The sequence below is a fragment of the Protomyctophum bolini genome, assembly GCF_963924005.1.
Source record: "Protomyctophum bolini genome assembly, chromosome: 15".
In the NCBI taxonomy this organism is placed as follows: Eukaryota; Metazoa; Chordata; class Actinopteri; order Myctophiformes; family Myctophidae; genus Protomyctophum; species Protomyctophum bolini.
Genome location: NC_137876.1, coordinates 28,882,990 through 28,905,789, shown reverse-complemented (window position 1 = coordinate 28,905,789; position 22,800 = coordinate 28,882,990). Strand labels below are relative to the sequence as shown.

The window sequence follows — 22,800 nt, the reverse complement described above, 5'->3', positions numbered from 1 at the left end:
TTGAAATTATTGCCATGAAAGTCATTTTACACAGCTGGAAAAAGGGTTCATCAATCACAGTCGGCTGATAGAGGATGATGAATTGCTAGCTGACATTTCAGATTCTAATTGTACTGTAAACACACTCACGCAGACTGTGTGTGTGTGTGTGTGTGTGTGTGTGTGTGTGTGTGTGTGTGCGTGTGTGTGTGTGAATTCAACTGTGAGCATGTGCAAATTGTAAACATGGTTCCGCGTGTGCGAGTGATGGGGGGACAGGGGACGCGGGGGAGCGCCATCCCCCCACTTCTCTCACGTCTACACATTTTTTATTTTTTTGGCAAAAATAATGTTATGGATCATACGATTAAGCATTGTAAACCCTGTTTCTAAATAGGCTATACACGTCTGCATGTTTTAATAGTGTATGTGTGCGCGAACGTATCTTATGGGGTGTCCCCCTACAACGTGTGTGTGTGTGTGTGTGTGTGTGTGTGTGTGTGTGTGTGTGTGTGTGTGTGTGTGTGTGTGTGTGTGTGTGTGTGTGTGTGTGTGTGTGTGTGTGTGTGTGTGTGTGTGTGTGTGTGTGTGTGTGTGTGTGTGTGTGTCGGAGAGAGAGAGAAACTGTATATATGCTAATCTACATCTTGCCATTGTTTGCTATGTTCTTTGCAGTTACATAACAAGATTCACACAGCCAATTCCCCCCAAAACAAAAGAAAGGCCCCTGGTGTTTTCAAACGAAACCTTCTCCTCGCCCTTTTCTCTCCAATTACTTACTTTCAACATTAATTTTTCAGGCTCATAACGATGCTTTGTATGGAAATGAATAAATTCCACCTTTGCACGTTTGCTAACCTTGAATTGTGACAGATTATATTAAGGGATTTGCTGTGGGAGTGGGTTAGAGCATTATGCATTTATTCTGATGAATCTGCCTCCCTTTCTCCTCTCCTCCACATGTATAATTCATATGCACCCTGTTCTCCTACCAAGTCAAGTCCCCCTGGTTGGTACAGTGCTGTATAGTGGTGTTGCACATTTTCTTGATTTTCTCTGAGTGTATACTTTTGTGTGCCTTCAACTCTCGCTGGCGGAGAGAGGAGAGAAGATCTTGACAGGGAATTAGAGGAGCAAACATAGCACAGAACAGGAGAATGTGAGGAGTAAGTAGCGTGCGAGGGGTTTACCTTGGTGTTTGAGGCTCGAGCCTGTCATTGGGCGGGCACCTGACGGAAGGAGTGGGGGGATGAGATAGCTTTTATCCTAAGCATTGGCCAGGATTGTGTGAGTGATGCATGGTTTTAGTGCAAGAGGTTTATTTGAATGTGTCCCCCTCAGAATTCCAAATTATGTTCTAGCTGCCTGCTGTTTATGCAGGACACCTGTTGCTGTGGAGGAGGAGAAGACAGGAGGAGGTGGGAGGTGTATGCATCCTTAAATAGAAACACTTCACATGACAAAACCTGCACAGCACAATCTGCACATCATGCCGGGGGCAATATCATTTTTTGACACCCAATCCATCTGGAGTGTGATTGATTTATTGATTTAATTTAAATGTCTCCTTCTGGGATAACACTGCCAGAAATTATCCTCTTCAGAAGAAGAGGAGGGAGAACATGCACTACTAGCCTACCAAGGGGTCAGTGTGTGACTCAGTAAAATAGTTCAAACAAGTCTCTGATAGTCTGTGGCCACTCTGGTACTCGGTAGGGCTTGGCAATAGAGGGATGGACTTTTCTGTTTGGATGTATGGGCTGTCAAGGCCAGAAAGTAGTTTTTTGCCACTCAGTAAGCGTTCCTGCATAACTTCCGGGTATGATGATGATGTCACACGCATACCCTCTATTAACCTGGACTGTTCTTTTTTCCATCTACAGCAAATCTCTTCACCAAAAATAGTCAATCTACAAACGTAGATCTACGTGATGCATTGTGAGCTTGTAGATCGGCTATTTTTGGCTATGGTTTACCTCCAGAATATATGATGATAAATATCAAATGAGAATTCTAGTGGATTTTTCATAATCAACTACCGGTAAATATTAGTCCGATTGACCATTTAACCACTATTTTATACTTCGTTGTACAATGGTGGCATGTAAAAATTGCCGATCTACAAGCTCTAATCACTGTGCATCACTACAAGATGTAAGATTATCTGCTTTTTTTTTTTACTATTTATGAAAATAGATTATTTCATTACAATCTATAGTTTTGCATAAACGATTAAACCAATTTGTTTATTAGTTCATTAATCGTAAATGAGGCAGAAGTAATTGTGATATTGATTTGAAGTCATATCACCCAGGTGTGTCTAAAAGCCATACGCCTGCCCATAGGTGACCGCTTGACATTTCTAGCGAGAGTCGCTCATGCTCCCCCGCTGGTTCTCTAACTATACCGCGTTATCACTGCCAGTAATATGTGTAAAGAGCAGAGTGGATGGAAGCAATTACAAGCCATCAGTGGAGAAGAAAAGGCACAAAATGGAGGTTCAAGATGGAGATAAACGGTTTTTCCTGGTGGAGAGAATCAACCCACCAAGCGTCGACTGGCTGGCAAATGTGTCAATGTGGATTTAAAAAAAAAAGTATTTCATCTTTTGTCACAGAGTAAGACTGTAACGACAGCAGTCATTATGTTAAAACCCCTGTCATTTCTACTGCCTTTTGTTGAGGGGCGATTATGCCACGCAGACAATTAACTTACCCAGGCTTTGGTGGTGTTGAAAGGATATGGCATTTAGTCCCAGTGGGTTCCATGGCCAGACAAAAAAAAAGAAAGAAAATGAAATGAAATTGTCTGCAGGGAGACTGTGAAAATCACCCTGAAAGGCTGCTATTAATCTGACTAGGCAGTTTTGTAAGCAACAGTAGGTGTAGGTGTGCAGTTTGGTGCATGGCAAAGAGCTAGAAAGGCACCCAATGCGGTGTATTGGGTGTTCATTTAGCACTTAAAGCCCAGTATTTTACTAATGCCTACTTTTACAAAGTGCACAAGCATACGTATACTGAGTATAAGGCACTCCAGATGGCTCACTGAGATTGGTTGGAATCATACAATAAAGGCTTGTTATTGAGATCAGTGCGATTGGTGACAGTCACATCCTGTTAGTGTTCTCACTTACAGAGTTCTACATAGCGCTGTCTTTCAGAGAGTCATTGCGAGTGTATTGTATACAGTATATTGTCAAATTTTGGCACATGACGCTGCTTCTGCACATGACACCATCTTATAATGAAGTCTACAGCAGGCTTCACGGTCCCTTTGTGTCCATTGTCGCACGCATTTGTCACACGCCACACTCCAGCACTACATGTTCATGACTGCTATCCAGAGTCCTAATATCACGGGACTATCCATCTCGGACCTGTCTGCCACGCCGGCTTGCAATTAGGTCAGGTCACATTGATGAGATGTCTTCTCTACTACTTTAGCCGTGTGTGCGTGCGTGTGTATTTTGAGAGCATCCCATGAAATGAGAGCAGACCAGCAGGAGTAGGAGGGAAGAGAAGGCAAGGATAGATAGATGGATAGATAGATAGTTGCATAAAGAAGGAGAGAAAGCAAGACGAGAGAGTGAAGCGGGAACAGATATCCCGCAGTACAATCCATTCCCAAACGGGGAGCCTAATCGACGTGACATGCGTGCTGCAGCCTGTCGGGTGAGGGGCCTGAGGATCCACAGAGCTAATTGGTTTCTAATCAGAGCTTGAGGGCTTTCCCCCCTTTTTGCTGTATGCTCTTTTCCTCTTCAGTATGCTATGATAGAGAGAGAGAGATAGATAGCGAGTGGGTGACAGGGAGTGAGGAAGAGTTTTGCGAAAAGTGAGATAGGCCTACTGTGTGAGAAAGAGGGAGGGTGGGAGATAAAGAGAGAAAGCATGAAATGATGATGGTATGATGCCAGGCTGTCACCCGCCTAAGCTGAGAGGAGGAGGACGAGGTTGGTTGCTGTTGGTGACGAAGGAGCTTACGTGAGTCTGTATAACAACTTGGGCCAAATAGCAGCAGGCTAGCCACCCCAGTCTGTCTCATTATGTGCCAGATAGCATTAATGAGAGCTAATTAAAGCGTTTCTGGCTCAACACAGTTATAAGGCTCCTCATTTCTGTCGCCTGAACACAAGGTTGGGAAGACAGACGTTCATGATTTCCATGAACACTTTATTTTGGTGTAGTTACAGAGCAGTCCTGCATGTGTCCGTCCATCTGTCTCTGCTCAGTGACTGTTCCTCTCTCCCCACCCGTTCTTGATTAAAATTCTCCTTTTTAATAACTAAATAAAGAAAGGAGTTCTGCTGGTGTAATTATTCCCTTCTGCAGTTGAGGGTGTGTCACAGTTTTCAATATTACAGTATGTTGTTGTAGAGCTGATGTTGCATTGGCAGAGTCTGACGCAGTTGGCTCCTGTAGGTTAAGGTTTATGTTTCACAACATCTGGAGGGTGCGGGCATTCACATCACATATACGCATCCTGGCTCATCAGTGAGTCAGGTCAAACATGTCTTTTCCCAGTCTTCTATATTTTCCTAGGAGTTGGTTTCTGTCCACAAAGTTTGAAGTCCTGTGGACAGCATTGTAACCAAACATACACAATCTAATCTCTCATTCTTTCCGTCTCCTTGGATCATTGTTGAGAGGTACATAGCTAGAATTTCTTTTCACTTTAGTGATGTCTTCCGCTATCTGGCCAACTATTTCAGTACAGCATACATTGTGGTAGATTGGATTAACCATTTGCACCACTCAGTTCACACGGGTGTGATTTCCCCCTCTACATCAAGGTGTACTCTATTTTCGACTAGGTTGGTGGAGGGTGTGTAGAGCCCTGCAGGATCACATTAGATGATTGACACAGGGGTGAAAAATGGGTTACAAAATCGTGGGATAGAAAATAAATAAATAATAATAAATAAGTTAGCTGGTTTCTGCCGGACAGCTGTTTAATCAAACATCATGAGAAATCACATTTTTACATGGTTTCTCATCCAATATAAGCTTGAAATAAGACCACAATAAGATAGTCCCCCTTTGTCTCTATTTAGTGACTGTTCTCCTGATAGTTATGTTATGCTAAATCTTAAAGAGGGAGTGCCGTGATTTCTGTACTTTTTTCCAATTTTTCATGAGAGTACTTCATTAGATCCCTTGGTGTGGTTAAGTGCAATGATGTCTTCCCTTTGTATTTAGGGTTTCTTCTTGGAGGCTGAAACCTTGACAGTCAAATGTGCCAATGAAACAAACTGTAATATAGTGACATCACACAATCAGCCCCTCCCCTAACCCCTCTCCCTTTATCATACAACAGCAGCTTCAGTTCAGTTCAGTTCAGGTGAATCACCAGGCAAACCAGGCATACTTAATGAACTGGTGGGCGTTCACACATAAAAACAACATTTAAAAAAATCCTGTACACTATTTTGAAAAGATTCTTCCTCCTTATATAACCATAAGACCTGATGGTTGCATTTTTAGAGCACATAAAACAACACTGTATAATTTGTTTCTTTGCATCCTGTAACACTTACAGTAGCCTACATTTATCTGTCAAAGGAGCTAGTTGGCCCAGTTGATGTCTTGTTTATGGACACTTTGACAGTATTTCCTCTGTAACTCACTGTCCACATTGCCTTTTACTGCACCTTTGTATAACAGTATATTATATCCAAGCCTGGAATTTCATCATTTTAGGGGCAAGGCCAGGGCATGAAGGCCATCAATAATAAAAAATGATTTTAAGTCCCCAGTCATAATTATTTTAGCTTAAAGGTTAAGGATTACATTGGCGAACATTGGTTCAGAACAGTGCTTCTTAAATAAATAATCACAGCTTTAAATAACAAAATATAAGTAGCTACTGTTTAAAATATTGTAAACATGTTTTGGGGTCCCATTCCAGAGATGAAAATCATAATGAAAATGGCCTAGGACCCTGTCAGGCTGTCACCCTAGGCTAATTAATATACATTTAATTTAGGGGTCCTTGAAATTTAAATGTTGAGTTAAACTGTGAGTTAATTCACAGACAATACAATGACAGCCTGCATAACTTTTGAATAAGGGCTTGGTTTAGAAAAGCCTATATTTTGTGCTAAACTAATATATTGAATAACATGGAATTGTAGAGAGATAAGATAAGATAATTTCTCCATTGTGGGGCTGCAGGACTGAGGACTCTAGAGATACAGTAAGTCAACACAAAGTGAAAGTGCAGCAGCAGCAGCTTCAGATCAGTTTTTTGTTCTTACCTGGAGACAGTGTGTGCTGTGCACAGGGGAACAATTGTTTCATTATATCCATGGTATTTTTCTGTTGCTATCCATAATGCGACGCAAAAGTACATTTATGTTTGTTTTGGTGGGCTTGATAGATACGGTAGATCATCTCTCCTCCTCCTTGTATGGACAGCCACGCTGTTTTGCATTAGACAAAAAATAAATCAGCTGGACCATGTCTGACCAGCGACCAATGTTAATGCATGTGACGTAGGACCGCCACACTGTCGCAACTCGCAACTGTAGAAAACATTATTTTGTTTTGAGTGATAGTTGCAGTTTGACAGATAGCTGGATTAGCTACTAGGCAGCGTGTGGGCTAAATGCCCTGTTTACTCTGTCAGTGCGTGTACGTGTGGCGCGGAGGGGGAGGCGCGCGGGTGTGTGTGTGTGTGTGTGCGCGCGCGCACGTCATGACCAGAGGCAGCGGAGGTAGTTATTAAGGCAAAGTACCGCAAAAGAATCAAACCACTTTGTAAATTGCAACACAGCTACAACACAGATTTGTTCTGCGCGGGACATGAGGGGAACATTGGTTACCGTAATGACTGGAAAATTGCGCAGAGGAAAAACGGTAAAATGAACTCTGTGGGCGCCGTCGGGGCACCACGGCCACTGTGGCCATATGGACATATACTTTTTAGAGGGGCTCACGGCCAAAGAGAGGGGCAACGATGGCCATGGCCGCCGTGAAATTCCTGCCCTGATTATTTCAAATAGGGTCCATAGAAATACATTTTGCTGTCACTTTGTTTATATCATTGAGCAGTCACTGTACAAGTCCCTGTTTATGCAATACTTCTGCATTTGTACCCAACTAATACTCCAGCTAACCTTTTTATCTTAAATGTTACACATTTACCATACCAAATTAGTGCTTGCAGTCTCTTAAACAGTGGTACACCGTTCTGTTTATCTTCTGATACTGATAATACTGACTTTACTGACTATTATTTGTTTTATTGTGTTTTTCTAAACCATTCCTCTTGGATGTGGATTGTGGAACACAAGAACAGCAGTACTTTTAAAATGACCTACATCTGTACGTTGGCTAACGTGTCTCTAGAACATCAGGATGCTGTATGAAAACCTGATCTCATTGCTTCCGAAAATGGTTCCCTTCTCAGTTTGTTTCACAGCCGAGATCTGAAAGATTAGCTGAGCCAATAGCACCACGGACGGAGCCAAGGAAACTTGGTAACAGGAGACTGAATGTAAATAGGATTGAGCAGCAGTGAAAGGTACAAAGTGCTCTAATTAAATCCCAACCCTCCATGTGGAATTAGATTTCACTGGGCCTCACGGCATCATGTCACAAAAGACAAAGTGACACACTGCTCTTTGTCTTCAACTAAGCAAATTCTAATTAGAGGTGTGTGTGTGTGTGTGTGTGTGTGTGTGTGTGTGTGTGTGTGTGTGTGTGTGTGTCTGTGCACACATGAGCGTGTATCAGTTGCCACGGGGGAACGTGCGTGGTGGTAGCATGCCAGTCAATCAGTCAATTGTGTTATAAAAAAAAAGATAATGCCAGTGGTGTATTGACTGAAGTCCATTCAGCACCGCTTGTTTATACCAATATACAGTTAACTGTGATATTGATTTTTTTCCCCCTATACTGTATGTGCGTTGAGTAGCAGAACGAGGAGAGGAGTCTGCTAAGAAAATGCATAGCCTTTTGTTACACAACTGTACAGACATCGGCATCTACCACTTAAAGGGATATTTAACTTTCAAATTAAATAAATATATACAAAATAATAAGTGATGGAAAAGGGGGTGCGTGAGGGGCCGTGTTTCTTCCATTGCTTTTGTCATTTATTCTTTATATTTCTTTTATGGTTTATTTATTTTGAAAGTGCAATTTCCATTCAAGTGATTTCCTTGTGTCATCTTATAATTTAAAATAACAGAATAAAGATGGTGGCCAATAATGAATTGGTAACAGCAGTATATCCCAACACATACTGTAAGTAAAAATGAGAGAAAGGCCTGATCAAAGCCCGCACAACCAATCATGATCTGGAAATCAAACCAATACAGCACCAAAACAAAACTCTGGATCTACCAAAGCTGCAATCAACAGTTCAAAACTACTACAGTATATACAGTGTAGAATGCTGGAAAACCACAGAGAGCGACATCTATAAAACATCACTTTCCACATGCCGTGCCTGCGCATGAGAGTCCTGCATATGAGATATTCTGGCCCAAGGCCATCCCAAACAATAAACTTCTCAACATCACCCAACAAGATGACATGCACTACATACTGTAATAAATAACCTGTAGATGCAGCAGGTGGACCTGGATTGACCATGTCCATTACATTGGACTCCAGAAGGCAAAAGAAAGAAAGGGAGGTCTAAAATAACACAACACCATACACCAACACCATAAGAGCTGGGGGACTAGTATGCGTCAGCCTGTGTAATGGAGATAAGTACGGTACGTAAGTTAGTAAGATATGCCCCGACCGGGTTTCCCTGGACTAGTGGGACTTCATGCACACAATCTTTTAACATTAGCACTGTTTTTAGAACATAAATTAGCTCATTTGTTTCTTCGTCGTAAGGATCTAGAAAATGGCCTGCAGGAGGAACTCATGCAGGGTAGATGCAGGCTAAATACATTTACGTACATCAACTGTGGCATACTGGGAGTCTCTCAAAAAGGCAGGTTTCTTGCCTAGCGACATCTGCAAGCAAGGACACAAGGGATAACAATACAACACAGAATCAACGTCACCACAAAAGCAAATATTGGTAGAGAGGAGGATAGTTTACACCTGCTTTAATCCCATTGGGCTTGTGGTGGAGAAAACGGATAGATATTCATGCACGCACGCACGCACGCACGCACGCACGCGCACACACACACACACACACACACACACACACACACACACACACACACACACACACTATACGACACGTATCTCAAACCGCAAATCTGTGCACATGCATGCAGTAACACACTCACTCACAATCGCACACCTCAAACCACAAACGCATGCTCGAGCAATCAGACCAGCACTGTGCACACAGCCACACATACATGAAGACATTTACGCACCCACAGCCAAATGTAGAATATTTTCCTCAAATCGAATTATCAATGGCCTGTTGCGGTGGCCAGTGGGAGCTCAGGCCTCGTTGCTGCCCGTGTGTGCGTGTGTTTCCCTGCAGTGAGGCCATTTATTTTGAGAAGGCTTCTTCCAGACATGCTCCTTCATGTGGAACAGCGCATATATGAGATAAAGGACCAGTCTGCCTGCTGACTTTGGGCCATGGTGAGATCAAACGACAGTCAGAGGGAGGGGTTGAGGGGCGAGAGAAAGATGAGGAGGAGAGGAAAGAAGTAATCAAAGGCAACAGTCACGATTTAATGTGAGGGAGAACGGCAAAAAACGACCCCTGTGTCATCTGTGCATCTTTTAAGCCCCCATCTGTGCATTTAATGAACTACTGTTCTTAACTTTTTCCATGACCTTGCACGGTCCATCCTTGCCCCCCTCCCCCATGCACAGCATGATCATGTTCCTCCTCCCTGCCTAGCTGGGCTGTGACCCCAGCCCCTCTGCCACTAATCCAAGATAATCTGCCCTCGTCCCCTGTGACCTTTCAAAATTTGCCAATTACACCGTCATTCACTGCATCTTCTAGGTGTTATGGTTGTGGTGGTGGGGGGGACTCTGCCTCTCCCCCTCCCCACACACCCTGCCTCTCAGAACAGAAAGGTGGGTTTGTCATTATTCTGTATTTGGATGATAGCCAAGGTTGCGGCAGTGAGAGAGGATTATAAGGAGCCCGTGAGGTCAGTGCCACTCGATCGGCCACTTGATAGCATCTGAAAGTGTGGGGGAAAGATGAGCAGCCCACCCCAATGAAAGAAAAGAAAATACATAATAGAGAGCGAAAATAAGAGGAACCAATAGGAAATGAGGTGAGCTGTAGCACTTGAAGGGCCCTAGAGTAGATTGACTGTCCAAAGTCATGCACTTGAAGGCCAGAGGACGGATGAAAGGAGCGCCTATTCTCCTCTGTCAGCTTCTGTGACCTTGTCTTCTGATCGACAACTGGAACAAACCCAGGGTTAGGTGTCCACTTAACGGAAGATGCAATCCTATTGTTATAGAGCTGCAAAGTGCAAACCGTCCCTTGATATAAGGAATTGTCCCTTAGAAAGACTCATTGAACTGATAAGGGATACACATCTTAAACCCTAGGCTCTGGACCTAAACTGGACCTAGTTGTCTCTGTACTTTGACCGTTTTTTTCTGTCTAAGCCTAAACCAAATCTCTGTCAAAAACAGCCGATCTACAAGCTCAGAATGCGACACATTGCGAGTACTCGTGAGCTTGTAGATCTTCTATTTTTGGCTAATGTTCCTCCCAGACTATGCTGCAGGGGTGATTGTGACTATGACTGCGGCCTGGTGTCCGCAAGTTCACAAGATTACTACTCAAGTTTTCCTCGCTCGGAGGAGGCAGACCTCCATTGTAAGAAACGTTTAATGTTAGCATTAGCTCACGCTAGCTTTCTTTCTCGAGAAACGTTTACATTTCGGCCGCGATGCGATAAAAAATCTGAAATCAGATCCGAACCTCGGATGTCTGATCAGCACAACGGACCGCGACGTAGTTTTTGAGTTATGAGCCAGAGAAGATCCTACTTATAACAGTAGTCTACGCATGCATGAGCAGGTTCCATGGGTGCAGGTGAATGCAAGGCGTTACCTAGCAACCGGATCAGGGCAAAAAGTTGTTTTTAGCCGTGCCGGTTAAGATCCATATAAAGCGATATAAACCATACGTTAATCACATATAACAGATGGCTATTAAAACGTATATGTCAATAGCAGTTAAATATAATACAAAAACCGTTTTCTCAGAGATAAAAGGGACACCTGACCGAGAGTCATTTGAAGTTATTTGAATTTTAAGTAGTTGGCAACCCTACAGTACAGTTTATATTGTGACAAGTTAACCATTTGATTGGAATTGGATTCATTGAGCCATGAGGGGAGGTATCACGACGCGATGCGTTGGTGAGCTTGTAGATTGGATATGTTCACTGTATGTTGTACAAAGTAGGGATGTTTGATATTGGCTTTTTTGCCGATTTTCTGATATTGTCCAATTCTTAATTTCCGATTCCGATACCCATCGATAACGATATGCAATATATCCAAAAGTAATGTCAGGTAACAACAACATTAGGCCTAATTGTATTGTGACGGCCCACTTGATGCATTCATAAATGCCTACAGCAGTTGAACTAATGAATATAAACGGATACCGATATTTTCCAACATTACATATTTATGTTAATATTATACGTTTTACAAATCAAACTCTGCTTTCAAGGTTAAATGAACACTCCGGATTTCCGCGGGACGTACACTGTCAGTACTGTCACCACTAATACATCATTGCCCCAAACGGAGCCATGAAGTGCTGAAGAGGGCAAGGGCCCGATTGCATTCGAACACGAGCCTGGCCCTCAGTCGGCGTGCCAAGTTTCTGCCATGGCCAGAGCCATGATAGATGACGCAGCAGAACGCTGCTTTTTATTGAGGCTGTACTGCTGTCGGTTGTGACTTTCCAGAATGAATGAGACGCATGCCGTCTGTGGGCGTTTCTGTCAGCCCCCCCCCCCCCGGTCCCATTTTTATTATTACTTATTCGCATAAAGCAATAATGTTGGTTCAATTCCTCCCGCTATCAATTTGCGAGCTCGGCTGTTAAACTGTGAATTATGCAACACTCAGACGACACAGGGAGAAAAATAAAAGTGATTGTGCTGGCTAATCGACGTGGCGATGCTAGGGAATATTTACAACCTCCTTCAGGTCCCTGGAGCTTTTACTATATGTAGGGAAGAAATATATAGACACTTGCCACCTGTTGCATGTATCTTGATGGGGGTTGAATCATACATTGCAAATGTACATTTCAGATTGTTTACATTGATAAGTGGATGTCTTTATTACTGCCACGGTCAGTACAGTAAGGGTTCATTTTTATACTTAAGTTTTTTTATGTAAGGTAATGGCACTATCAGAGTGGGTTCCATTTACACTGAGGCCAGCCCAGCGATGCTTAAAATGGGTTCCCTGCATGACAAGCATGGATTCCTTTGTCGCTGTGCATCCTACTGTATATAGTAGGCATGTAACGATATATCATATATCGATATATACCCGACGATATGAATCGATTCATTGAAATAAAACAATCGAAGAAAACACTTTATTTTTTATTTTCTTCATTTTGTAGGGGTGCTAGTGTGTGATGTGAAATGTGAGCTTTAGTCATATTCCATCATATTCAAGTGCCTTTGGAGAGAAATGATAGTCACTTTCAGTAGTAGAGCACTGTAGAGGGGAGCTGTGTGTGTCTGTGACTGTGACTGTGCCCAGGTGATGATGGTCGTTGATGCTCATCAAGGAAGGCAATTATATTTCTGCACTGATCCAAAATGCCGCAGCTCGCTTGGTCTTCAACTAGCCAGTGTGTGTGTGTGTGTGTGTGTGTGTGTGTGTGTGTGGGTGTGTGGGTGTGCGTGCGTGCGGAATGTGTCTTCATGGATTGTGAGCTGCAGACAATGATCCCGCTCTGTGTTAAGCTTTGATCCTCCACGGCCTGCTTTCCCCCCAGATCCAGGATCTGACAACCCCTCCCTGCTAAATCCTCAAAACTGGAGTCTTGTCATATCCCTGCCTACGCCGAGTCTCCTGATCCTCCAACCGCTGTCATTAGGGCCCATTGAGATTGGCTAGCATGTTCGGCTACGGCTGACTGGATGAGTCCCATTTATCCCAGAAAGTCTTCCCTCCTTCCTTCCCTTCCTCTCTCCTTTAGCGACAGGAGCTGACAAGCTTGTCTGTTCACCTGTCTTGCTGGGTTGTTAGAAGCCCCCCGCCTGAGCCTTGTTATGGGACCTGCTGATCCATGACACAAAAGCCTGTGTGAAAGGTGAAAGGAATTAGCAAAACGTGGGCTTTACACCTCCTGCCTGTCCAGCAGTGCAAGGTCTTAACCTTCTCTCACAGGCGGTATCCTCCAATTTCTGGCACCAGTGTCAATAACAGGTGAAAATGCGGGCACTGGTGTCAGATATCAGTTGGGTCCTGGCCTGAAGTATACGTTTTTGAAATACAATTTCCAATTCTGAGCAAAAATAACATCACCTGTGTGAGACTTGCTCTTTAGAGACAGGAGCGAATTATTTTGGATACTGGTTTTAATGGAAGTGTAATTCAAAACAAAAGTACAAAGTGTGTGAAATGTGGCTACCCATCAAGGTGTGCAATTACCTAATCACTCAAATAGCCTACAGGGCGTAAGAGATGGCGGGGCCAACATCAGGCTGATATACTGTAACACGACAATACAGAACATACCAGGAGACCCACCCACTTCAGAAATCTAACTATTGGGACTTCTGTGCCACTTTCCATGTCGAAAAAGGAGTTGATCTCTCTAATAAAGAAAAATTGATTATGTGTCAATCAATATTTGATGGACCACTGACCAAGTTAATGATCAGTATTGATGTTCCTCCGTGAGAGCAATGCCATGAAACTAACTATTGACAGTACTTATACGGTCATTGTTAGGACTTGATGTCTGGTGATTAGGGTCACGCCAACATTAGAGAAAGGTCCTGGGTTCAGTCCTCATTCAGCCATGTGACTGACCTACCGATTACCTGTCAGCAAGTGTCCTTGAGCAAGACACCCACCCCCATACCTTCTCACTCACCGTATAAGTCCATCTGGACATGCACTTGCAGCAGCTAGATTAAATTTAATGCTGTTTAATAATAGCTTGGTTTTGTGGTCATCGTTGTGTCCCTTTTCCTCTGAGACAGTGTTCTGTAGCAACACTGACAGTTGCTTTCGACCCCATCTCAGGACCTGTTGGTTTTAATATCTCGCGCTGTGTGAAGTCACTGCAATTCACTCCTGGCCATGCTGATTTGTTCCCAGGAATTGCTGTAATTACCTCCTCCTGGAGTCAGTTTTCATTTATTTATTTATGATATTTATTTTTTATCTGCAATGTTTACCAGACAAAACATTGGAAAACAATCTGCCCGAGGAGATGGAGACGTTTCCGCTGGGAAGTCTTTACAAGCTCAACACCATTAATTGTTAATGGCTGATTTGCGAATCTCATATTGTTGCAATAATGGTATGGACAGTAGGGTTCAGGTGGACTTGAGGGCGGGGGGTCTGTAAAAGCATTGCGACGGCATACTGTTCGAAGGGAAGACGTCAAAGAGAACATGCTCTGACACATGCTCTGAGCTACGCTATATGTTATTAATTCTTCAGAGATTCCATTTATAGAAGTGTACGTAGTTGTGTTTATTTATTCATGATCTTTACTCTGCTCTAATTTTCTCTTCCCATAAGCCCGTTGAGTGTATGTACACTACAGCATGCGCCCACCCTAATGACTGGGTTTGTGTGACAGCATTGGCTGCTTTTCCTCGAACTGCTCACCATGGGACTCTGTCATTTTCTACATGTTTCCTGTAGCTGACACAGTTCTGTCTATCTGTGCTAATCCAGTTTTATTTGAAGCTCTGGCTTCGCTACGAGTGCATCGATGCTCCCCCCTATTGTTTACCTCCACAGACATCACGCCACACACATACAGGCTCACAGACGCTTACAATATGTACACTTACGCCCAGTTTTTTGAGGGGCGCTAGCCCCTCCTATATACAGCTTTTCGTCCTAACACGTGTCACATTTGCCATTGAGAATGAAAGGACAATTTACGTCATATGTGGTCAGGCAAATCGGCTATTTTGTCCTAACACAAACATTAAATGCCATTGACAATGAATGGAGAATTTACATCATACTGTATGTGTCTGAGCAAATTGGCTTTTCTTAAAGGGATTGTGACATTAAAAAAAAGGTTTTGGAATTGTCCTTATTTTTTTTAGGTTTTCTAATCTCAATTGCACCCAAACAACATGAACTTTTAACATTCAGTAGATTTTATGTGATCTGGGGTTTTCTGGCTCAAACAGGTGCTATGATTTGCTGGCAGTTTGTGATGTAAGAGCCTGCAAATCCCATATATGTCAATGGGATTTGCCAGCAGATGTCACTGTTTTCACTGTTTGCCTGTTTTCATTGTAGCTCAAAAGGCTTCCAAACCCCAAAGAAAACTCCAGACCACAGAAAATCCACTGAATGTTAAAAGTTCAGGTTATTTGGGTGTAATTAAGGTCATAAAACCTAAAATAAAAAATAAAAACAAAAATAAATGAAAATTAATGTCATAAAACCTTTAACACAAATTCAGTTGTCATCTTACATGATCATGGTGAAAAGATAACAATAGTTGACAAATTAATTCATTGAGATGTCACTAATGTGGTGAATTTTAATTGGGCCTTTTGACAAAAAGGCTTTTAGCTTTCAGGAAGAAACAAAAGATACACAGGAAAGACAATTATTTCAATATTCTAACCACACCTGGGGGTCTTTTACAGCAATGTTAATTCCATATAGACACATAAAACAGAAAAAGTACTAAAATCAGGGCACTCTATCTTTTAAATGGCACTATAAGGCAAACTGTGCATTGTTCAATATTTGCTTTTATCATCGTCTCTGTATTGTTGTCCCTGCTGAGCGTTATCTGTTGCTATGCTATTTCAGAGAGCCTCAGATAGCCAAATGGCAGGTGAGTCTGTAAACACACCATCAGAGTGATTCACTATAGCAGGCAATTCTCTGGGACCTATAATGCCAGTGTGAGGAAGATGGGAGAGAGACAGAGGGTAGGGAGGGAGAGGGAGGGAGGGAGAGAGAGGGAGAGGGAGGGAGGGAGGGAGGGGGAAGGAGGAGAGAGAGAGAGAGAGAGAGAGAGGGCAAGAGAGGAGCAAAGAGAGGGAAAAGGGGATAAGGGAAGGAAGCCAGAGAGAGAGAGAGACCAGCACGAGTGTGACAGAATATAAGGACAGTACATACAGTCATACATACTGTACCAGGGTAATGGAGAGCAGAGATGCACTGGGTGAGAGTGTGGATGCTAAGAGACAGCGGTGAAAGATTGATCAAAGGGTCAGCGATGCCTTTTTAAGGTGAGATCTGTAGACCTCGCCTCGGTGCTCCTCTGGTGACCTCCTCTTCACCTCCTCACTCAACCAAATCAAGAGGCTGTATTTCTCCTATATTTTAGTGCCCTGGGGAAAGTGGTGATCTCAAGACACCAGACGAGAGGAGGACAGAGGGGAGCAATGGAATGGAGAGGATATAGGAGTCTCAAGCGTGCCATCTGCACACGAGTTACATCTTGTCTTAGAGACACTTGGACAAGATGCATGATCAGATGATTTTATGTGTGACAACGGCATTAAATCAAATGCTTGTGTATGTATCCTACAAAACACGCTTACTGATTGGTCAGCTGCTGTAGATGGATTCATTGGTGCTCCTTTGGTTCCTTCTGACAAATTAACAAATGTTAACATTTTCCCACGGTCCTCATAGCAGCATCACAAAATGCAATACATACCATAAGATAAGTCAAAATATACACATCACAGCAAGTATAAATAAAAGGTATACATAAAGGATGGGATAACATATTTTGGAGGAATACAGACAAGTGAAGACCCTTTCGGAGGGATCATGTGTGGCTGGTATGCACAGAGTCTTGGGAATTGTACCTTGTGCTCCCTCCACCAGGCTGATGATTCTCCTCGCTGTCAAGAGTAGGAGAGAAATATATGACTGGACGGCAAAAGCTGTGGCCAGGACCTGGTTGGATGGTCAATGTCTGTGTATGTGGTCATCGTCACTTGAGGAAGCTGTCCAATGTTCCTTTTGGTTTACTTTGGTGCAGGTGCATTCTGAACTCTGTAGAGGCTTCCCTTAAAAAAAAATACATATAATATATATAATTATATTGTGAATTATCCACAATTTAAGTCTAAAACACACCAAGAATTAATGTTTTTGAAACTAGCCCATCCGTCATGAAATTACAAGGTTATGATTCACCTGGAGCCTGGATGGATTGGTTCCAGGCTTAACCCATTTAGACCCAATTCTTGCCTTTCTTGTTTTCTGAAAAACATATCTACAGTACAGTATGTTGCTATATACTGTAAATAGCAACAACCCCCAAAATTGATTCCCAGATTGAACGCATAGGGGTTTCTGCTCTAAATTGGTTAAAATGATTCTATGTAGATATTTTCAGAACTGTGGAAACAATAATGTTGGAAAAATGAATGGGTTTTCCATCTGTGGCACCACAAAATGGCCGCCACTGTCTGTGGGTCATCATAATTCAGCAAGAGGACAGAGGGGTCTGATGATCCCCTCAAGCAATTCTGTATCCTGCCAAGTGGGGCCGATGACCTTCTTGTCCGATGAGTACACAAGCAATGGCACCCTGCTGCTCCAGCCAGGCTCGCTGTGTGTCCTGCTCCCGGACAAGATGATCTGCGTAGTCCCAACTGTGCACAGGTCACTGACTGGCCATAACGTGCATGCGCATGCGTATGCTCCATTTGTGCAAGGCAAAAGCTCTCATCTCCCACACATTGTTTAATCCAATCCAGATATTGGATAGCTAAGGGCATGTTCACACTGCCTGCGCTTGTTCTGAAAATGAAAGACTTGACATCCGCCAGCCATGACAGTGGCAAGTGGTAAATCACAACCTCATATGGGAGCTGTCTTCCGTTTCTGCCATGCAGGAATTTTGTTTCTTTCTGATGCAATGTAGTCTGGGACACTTTAGAGCAGATAATTTGTGAATGAATAAAGAATGACTCACAATTGTCTCACAACTGTTTGTCAATTCAAAGGTGCAGTTCCTAAAGTAAACTATTGAGTCAATCTAAACAAATAATATCTAATTGTAGGTATAGCTCGATCTGATATTCAACTTTCATAATAAATATAAAAAAGGCAAAACATTTGGAACATGTCTGGTCAAATTATTCCAGCACATAATTTGAAAGTTAGAGGGCCTTTCAATTGAAGACTCCTTCTTCTCTGTCTCCTTTCTACTGTTTGCCAAATCCTTCTGTTTCCTCAATGGCAAAGAGTAGCTTCTCTTTCAGCTGGTTGAAGCTTTTATAAGGGGGTAAGTCCAGCCGGTTGAAGCATGTGTGGCTTCTAGGAAGCCAAGTGTCCTTCCCTACCTTCTCAATGCAGAACTTCTGTGGCCCGTTGCTCCCCATGAGTTCAGCAAAGCCCCCTAGAGGCAGCCTGCAGGTCCCTGTGGTGAACTGCAGGAGACGCAAACGAACCTCGTTGTCCACTTCCTTCACCAGCTGCCAGAACCAGATGATCTGTTGGCTGTTTCTGGTGTAGTGACGATACACCGTGTTCCTTTGCCAGTCCTGGAGGTCTACCTCCTGCATGCCGCACAGCATCACCTCCAGCTCCTTCTCATCAAAGTACTGGAGCCACTGCAGGGGAACCACCTCATTGAAGCCAGCCAGAAATGCCCTGGTCTGATCTTTGACCCTGCGGGATAACCTCCACTCCGCCATCAGACGGATGTACTCCTTTTTGTTCTCCTCTGTGACCAGGAGGTTGGTGCCATCAGGTTTCAGGTCATGGTGAGAGATCTTTCCCAGGATTTCCATATCCACGGAGAAGTACATCTCCAGACCAGACTCCTCAATGTTGTTGTCCCCGATCCAGATGAGCGAGTTGTAGAACACTGGGTCAGTGGACTCCAGGTCTTTGAGGATTAGCGTCTTGTTGAGCACTTGTTTGTAGAATGGCAGGTGGAAACCTGTGTCAATGAACTTGTCATGGAACAGTGCCATGGCAATGAAGCGACCTATGAAATGGAAGTAGGAAAGGTGGTCAGGGTTGATGATGGAGGCAGGGTTGATCTGCAGACAATTACTCTTGCCAGCATACTCAAACAGACAGTACATGGGGTTCAGCACCTCATGAGACAGCAGAAAGAACCACTCCCTGGCAACTCCACCATAATCAAGTCCCTCTTCTCCTCTGAAGGTGACATAGAGCCTCCTCCTCAAATCGTGAGGCTTCAGGGCCATAATTTGCTGGTAAGAGTCTGAAAACAGTGTCTGCCTGGATACGTTGATCTTCATGTTGCTGCGGAGTGCATTAGACTGGCACAAGTATCGGAAATGGGCAAGCTTCCATCTGAAGCTGCGTTGGTAAGCAATCTGAGGCCCCTTGGTGATGGAGGACGTTCCCGTGCGCGGGTCATTAAAGGTGGAAGTTCGTGTGTTGTGATCCACAAAGTAGCGGACTCCATCCCTTGTGTACTGAATCTCCCAACCTTCGGGCAAAGGATTCTCATTCTGTAGTAGCCCTTGTGTTCGAGGCTCTTCCCACTGTGTGGTCTTAGTGGTGTGGTTGGCAAAGTACACTCGGTCTTGGTCGTCCCTTCGCCTCTCCCAACCATGAGGCAATGGGCCCAGAGGAACGTCTCTGACAGACATGGAGACTGAGTAAAGGCATCTCTGGTTGAACTGGTGCATTGCTCTCTGCGTCTGACTATGCTGGCTTTGCCACTGTGCAAAGTTGCGGACCAACTCCATGGTTGGCCTCTGCCATGTAGTGGTTTGGGTGTTGTGATCCACATAGTAGATCCTGCCCCACTGATCTATCTGCCCATCCCAACCTGGAGGCAGTGTCTCCAGGTTGCGAGGTCTCTCCCATGTACTCATGCAGGTGTTGTGGTCTAGGTAGTACGTCTTCCCGTGGGGGTCTTTCCTCTGTTCCCACCCTGGTGGTAGAGGGTCTGAGGCTCCTGCATTGAGGCTCCTGCATTGGGAGACAGGGCCATGCATGGCCCTGTCCATAGCTGCAGCTCCAGCCACACCTCCATCAACACGACCTCTTCCTGAGGTCACCAGTGAGGTGACGACGAAGGAAGATGCTGTGCGGTTGGACGTAGAATGGTCAGTAGCGGTAGGGGTATCAATAACATCATCATTAGCATCACCAGAGGATGAAGTGGCAGGAACTTGTGTGGATGAGCAGGTGGTGCTGGTGGAGGCTGTGGGTGCGACAAGGTTTGTGCGATCTGGGTCTGACAAGGTGGTGTCGTAGGTGCAGCCTTCCTGTGTGTCTGCAGGGGGTTGCGCTCCATCTGTTGTGGCAGAGAAGACAGTTGGGGTAGTGTCCAGAGCTTGATGGGCTGGTGTGGAGTTGGGTGTGGAGTCTCTGCTGATAATGGGGCCCAGGGTGGAGGAATCGGAGGGCACCTGGATGTCCACTCCATTGGAGCAGTGACTACCAGAGACCAAATGTGTGCCGTTCACTGTGCTGTTGGTGAGCGATGCTAAGCGCTCCTGTTCAGCAACTGTCAATCCGTACAGGTAGATGGTGAGTTCACCCATAGTCACAGCAGCACCATTCTGCTCCATGTTCAGCTTCAACACTTTTTTCACATTGACCAGTCTTCTGTCATGCTGCCCCCAGGCTTGCTGAAGATCCAGTGTGGCTTTGCCAAGCAGGGCATCCGCCTTAAGGATGTGGCAGCTCCATACCTTGAAGTCAACTTGTGTACGTGGGGTTACATTCAGAGTGACTATCTCCTCCCACTTGGGGTTGGAGGAGCTGTGTGACTTCGCTGTGCGACGTGATTGCCCTTCGGCGGTCACCTCCACATAGATGGGAGGTGACCACCAAAACAGGCTCTTCTTCCTATTAAGTTTGGCACAGGAAATAATGGCATGGAGCTGTTTTGTTCCTTCATGGTTACTAATAGACTCTGTTCTTCTAGACGAGGCCATTGCAGTATCATACACCACAGTGTAAAGGATTGTTATGTGTTAATAGGCCCTCACAGTCGGGCTACATCCATGAGCATTGTGCCATGTTTCCCTTCAATTTCCTTTTCTTGACTCAGAGTGTATGACATGTCTGACGTCACATTACTGACATCATAAGATGATTGATGTCATAGATGACGTGATATACAGTATATCAGGCTTCGTAGTGAGAATCTAGTTTGGCTTTCATGCACAGTATGGGCTTATGTTTTCTTCATGCAGTATTTAGCAACAACAGGCACATTGACCTGTCCGTGCCGAGTGTATCCAATCATAATTATGCTCATATATGTTGTCCCTTAAAACAGTTTGACTGCAGAACACGCCGTCTTTTTCCCATTGACTTTACTTGCGGAACACGCTAAACCCGCCTTTTGTCTATGTTTAATTCGCCCAACTTTTAAGACATGCAGGGTTTCTGTCGGACATCCGTGACACGTCACACATTTAAACAGAATCCAGTTCTGGTGTGCACGAAACGAGCATGCGCGCAACACATTTCCGGGACCACACTCACGTAAATACGCTTGCGTTGTCGCACCACGGTTTTTCCGTGCAAAAACGCAGGTCTCATTGAAAATGAACTATAGGCGTGTTATATCGCTTCACATTTGTTGCCTGGATCAACACAGGTCTCCTCCAGGTCTGTTGAAGAGGGGTGCAACAACGCAAGCGTAAAAGAGAAGCTAAACTGAGTCGCGGGCGTGTGCACGTAACAAGCATGCGCGTCAGGTGGATTTTCATGAAATGGAGTTAGAATTGCGACGCCGTGATTCGCGATGCGATGAAGGTTAGTGACAACACCGGCAGGGAGCGGGAGTTAGACATTGATTTATAACGCAGTAAATGTGTTGATGTATCCTCATACATTTTATCTATATTGATAATAACAATAGACAGTGTGTATATTGCACCTGCCGTACATGACTATTGAGTAGTTACCTCAGTACCATTATTGCAACTGCACCACCATTATATCTTTTTACTCTTTACTCTTTGAGTTTTAGGGTCAATTTCTATTTAACAATGTAACTATAGTTGCAGGAAGCCTGCACAAAATAATTTCACCCACTCCTTCACACTTGGTTTAAACTTGTGAAAGGTTCAGTTTGAAATTGAATTAGTTATTATTGAATTATATATCTTTATTATTATTTTTCTGCATGGGGGTTGACTATCCCGTTGAGATGTTTTAAACATGACTCAAACTCTATTATGTGTGTCAGCAGCATCAAACAGCACTACAAAACGCCCCTGGGCTGAGGCCACAATCTCTGCCTTCCATGAATTTATGACGGACTCGTTTGATCTTGTTACATCTTTTATCCTTCAGCCTCTTCTTGGATGCATGCGCATGTGAGCTCACACGCACGCACGGACGCATAAACACACACACACACACACACACACACACACACACACACACACACACACACACACACACACACACACAAACACGCTGTACAATAAATAGCACACAGGCCTATATGACAGCCTGCACATAATTATGCACGTGAGGTCTGATCACGCTATGACAACGCCATTCTGGCACTTATTTAAATAACATTTTCATGTACATACATCCACACAGGACAGGGAATGTGAATGATTTTGCCACACCCTTAACCACTTCAGTCAAGGTGTCTTTGAGCAAGGCACCTAACCCCTAGAATGCCGTAGAATAGATTGGTAATAGCTCCCACGTGTGAATGTGTGAGCTCTTT

At 44.0% G+C, this 22,800-nt stretch overlaps 2 protein-coding genes across 2 annotated transcripts in view; one reads left to right on the top strand and one right to left on the bottom strand.

The window, feature by feature from the left end:
* The window catches only part of gfra4a (GDNF family receptor alpha 4a), a 156,113-nt gene that overhangs the window by 5,382 nt on the left and 127,931 nt on the right, over positions 1 to 22,800 (top strand). The gene's annotated exons all lie outside the window — the stretch shown is intronic.
* LOC308329157 (NEDD4-like E3 ubiquitin-protein ligase WWP1) lies at positions 18,314 to 21,037 on the bottom strand (the record flags this gene model as incomplete). Its single annotated transcript, XM_080783362.1, has 1 exon — positions 18,314 to 21,037. One exon carries the CDS (start codon positions 21,035 to 21,037, stop codon positions 18,314 to 18,316), a length of 2,724 nt encoding a protein of 907 aa, XP_080639488.1.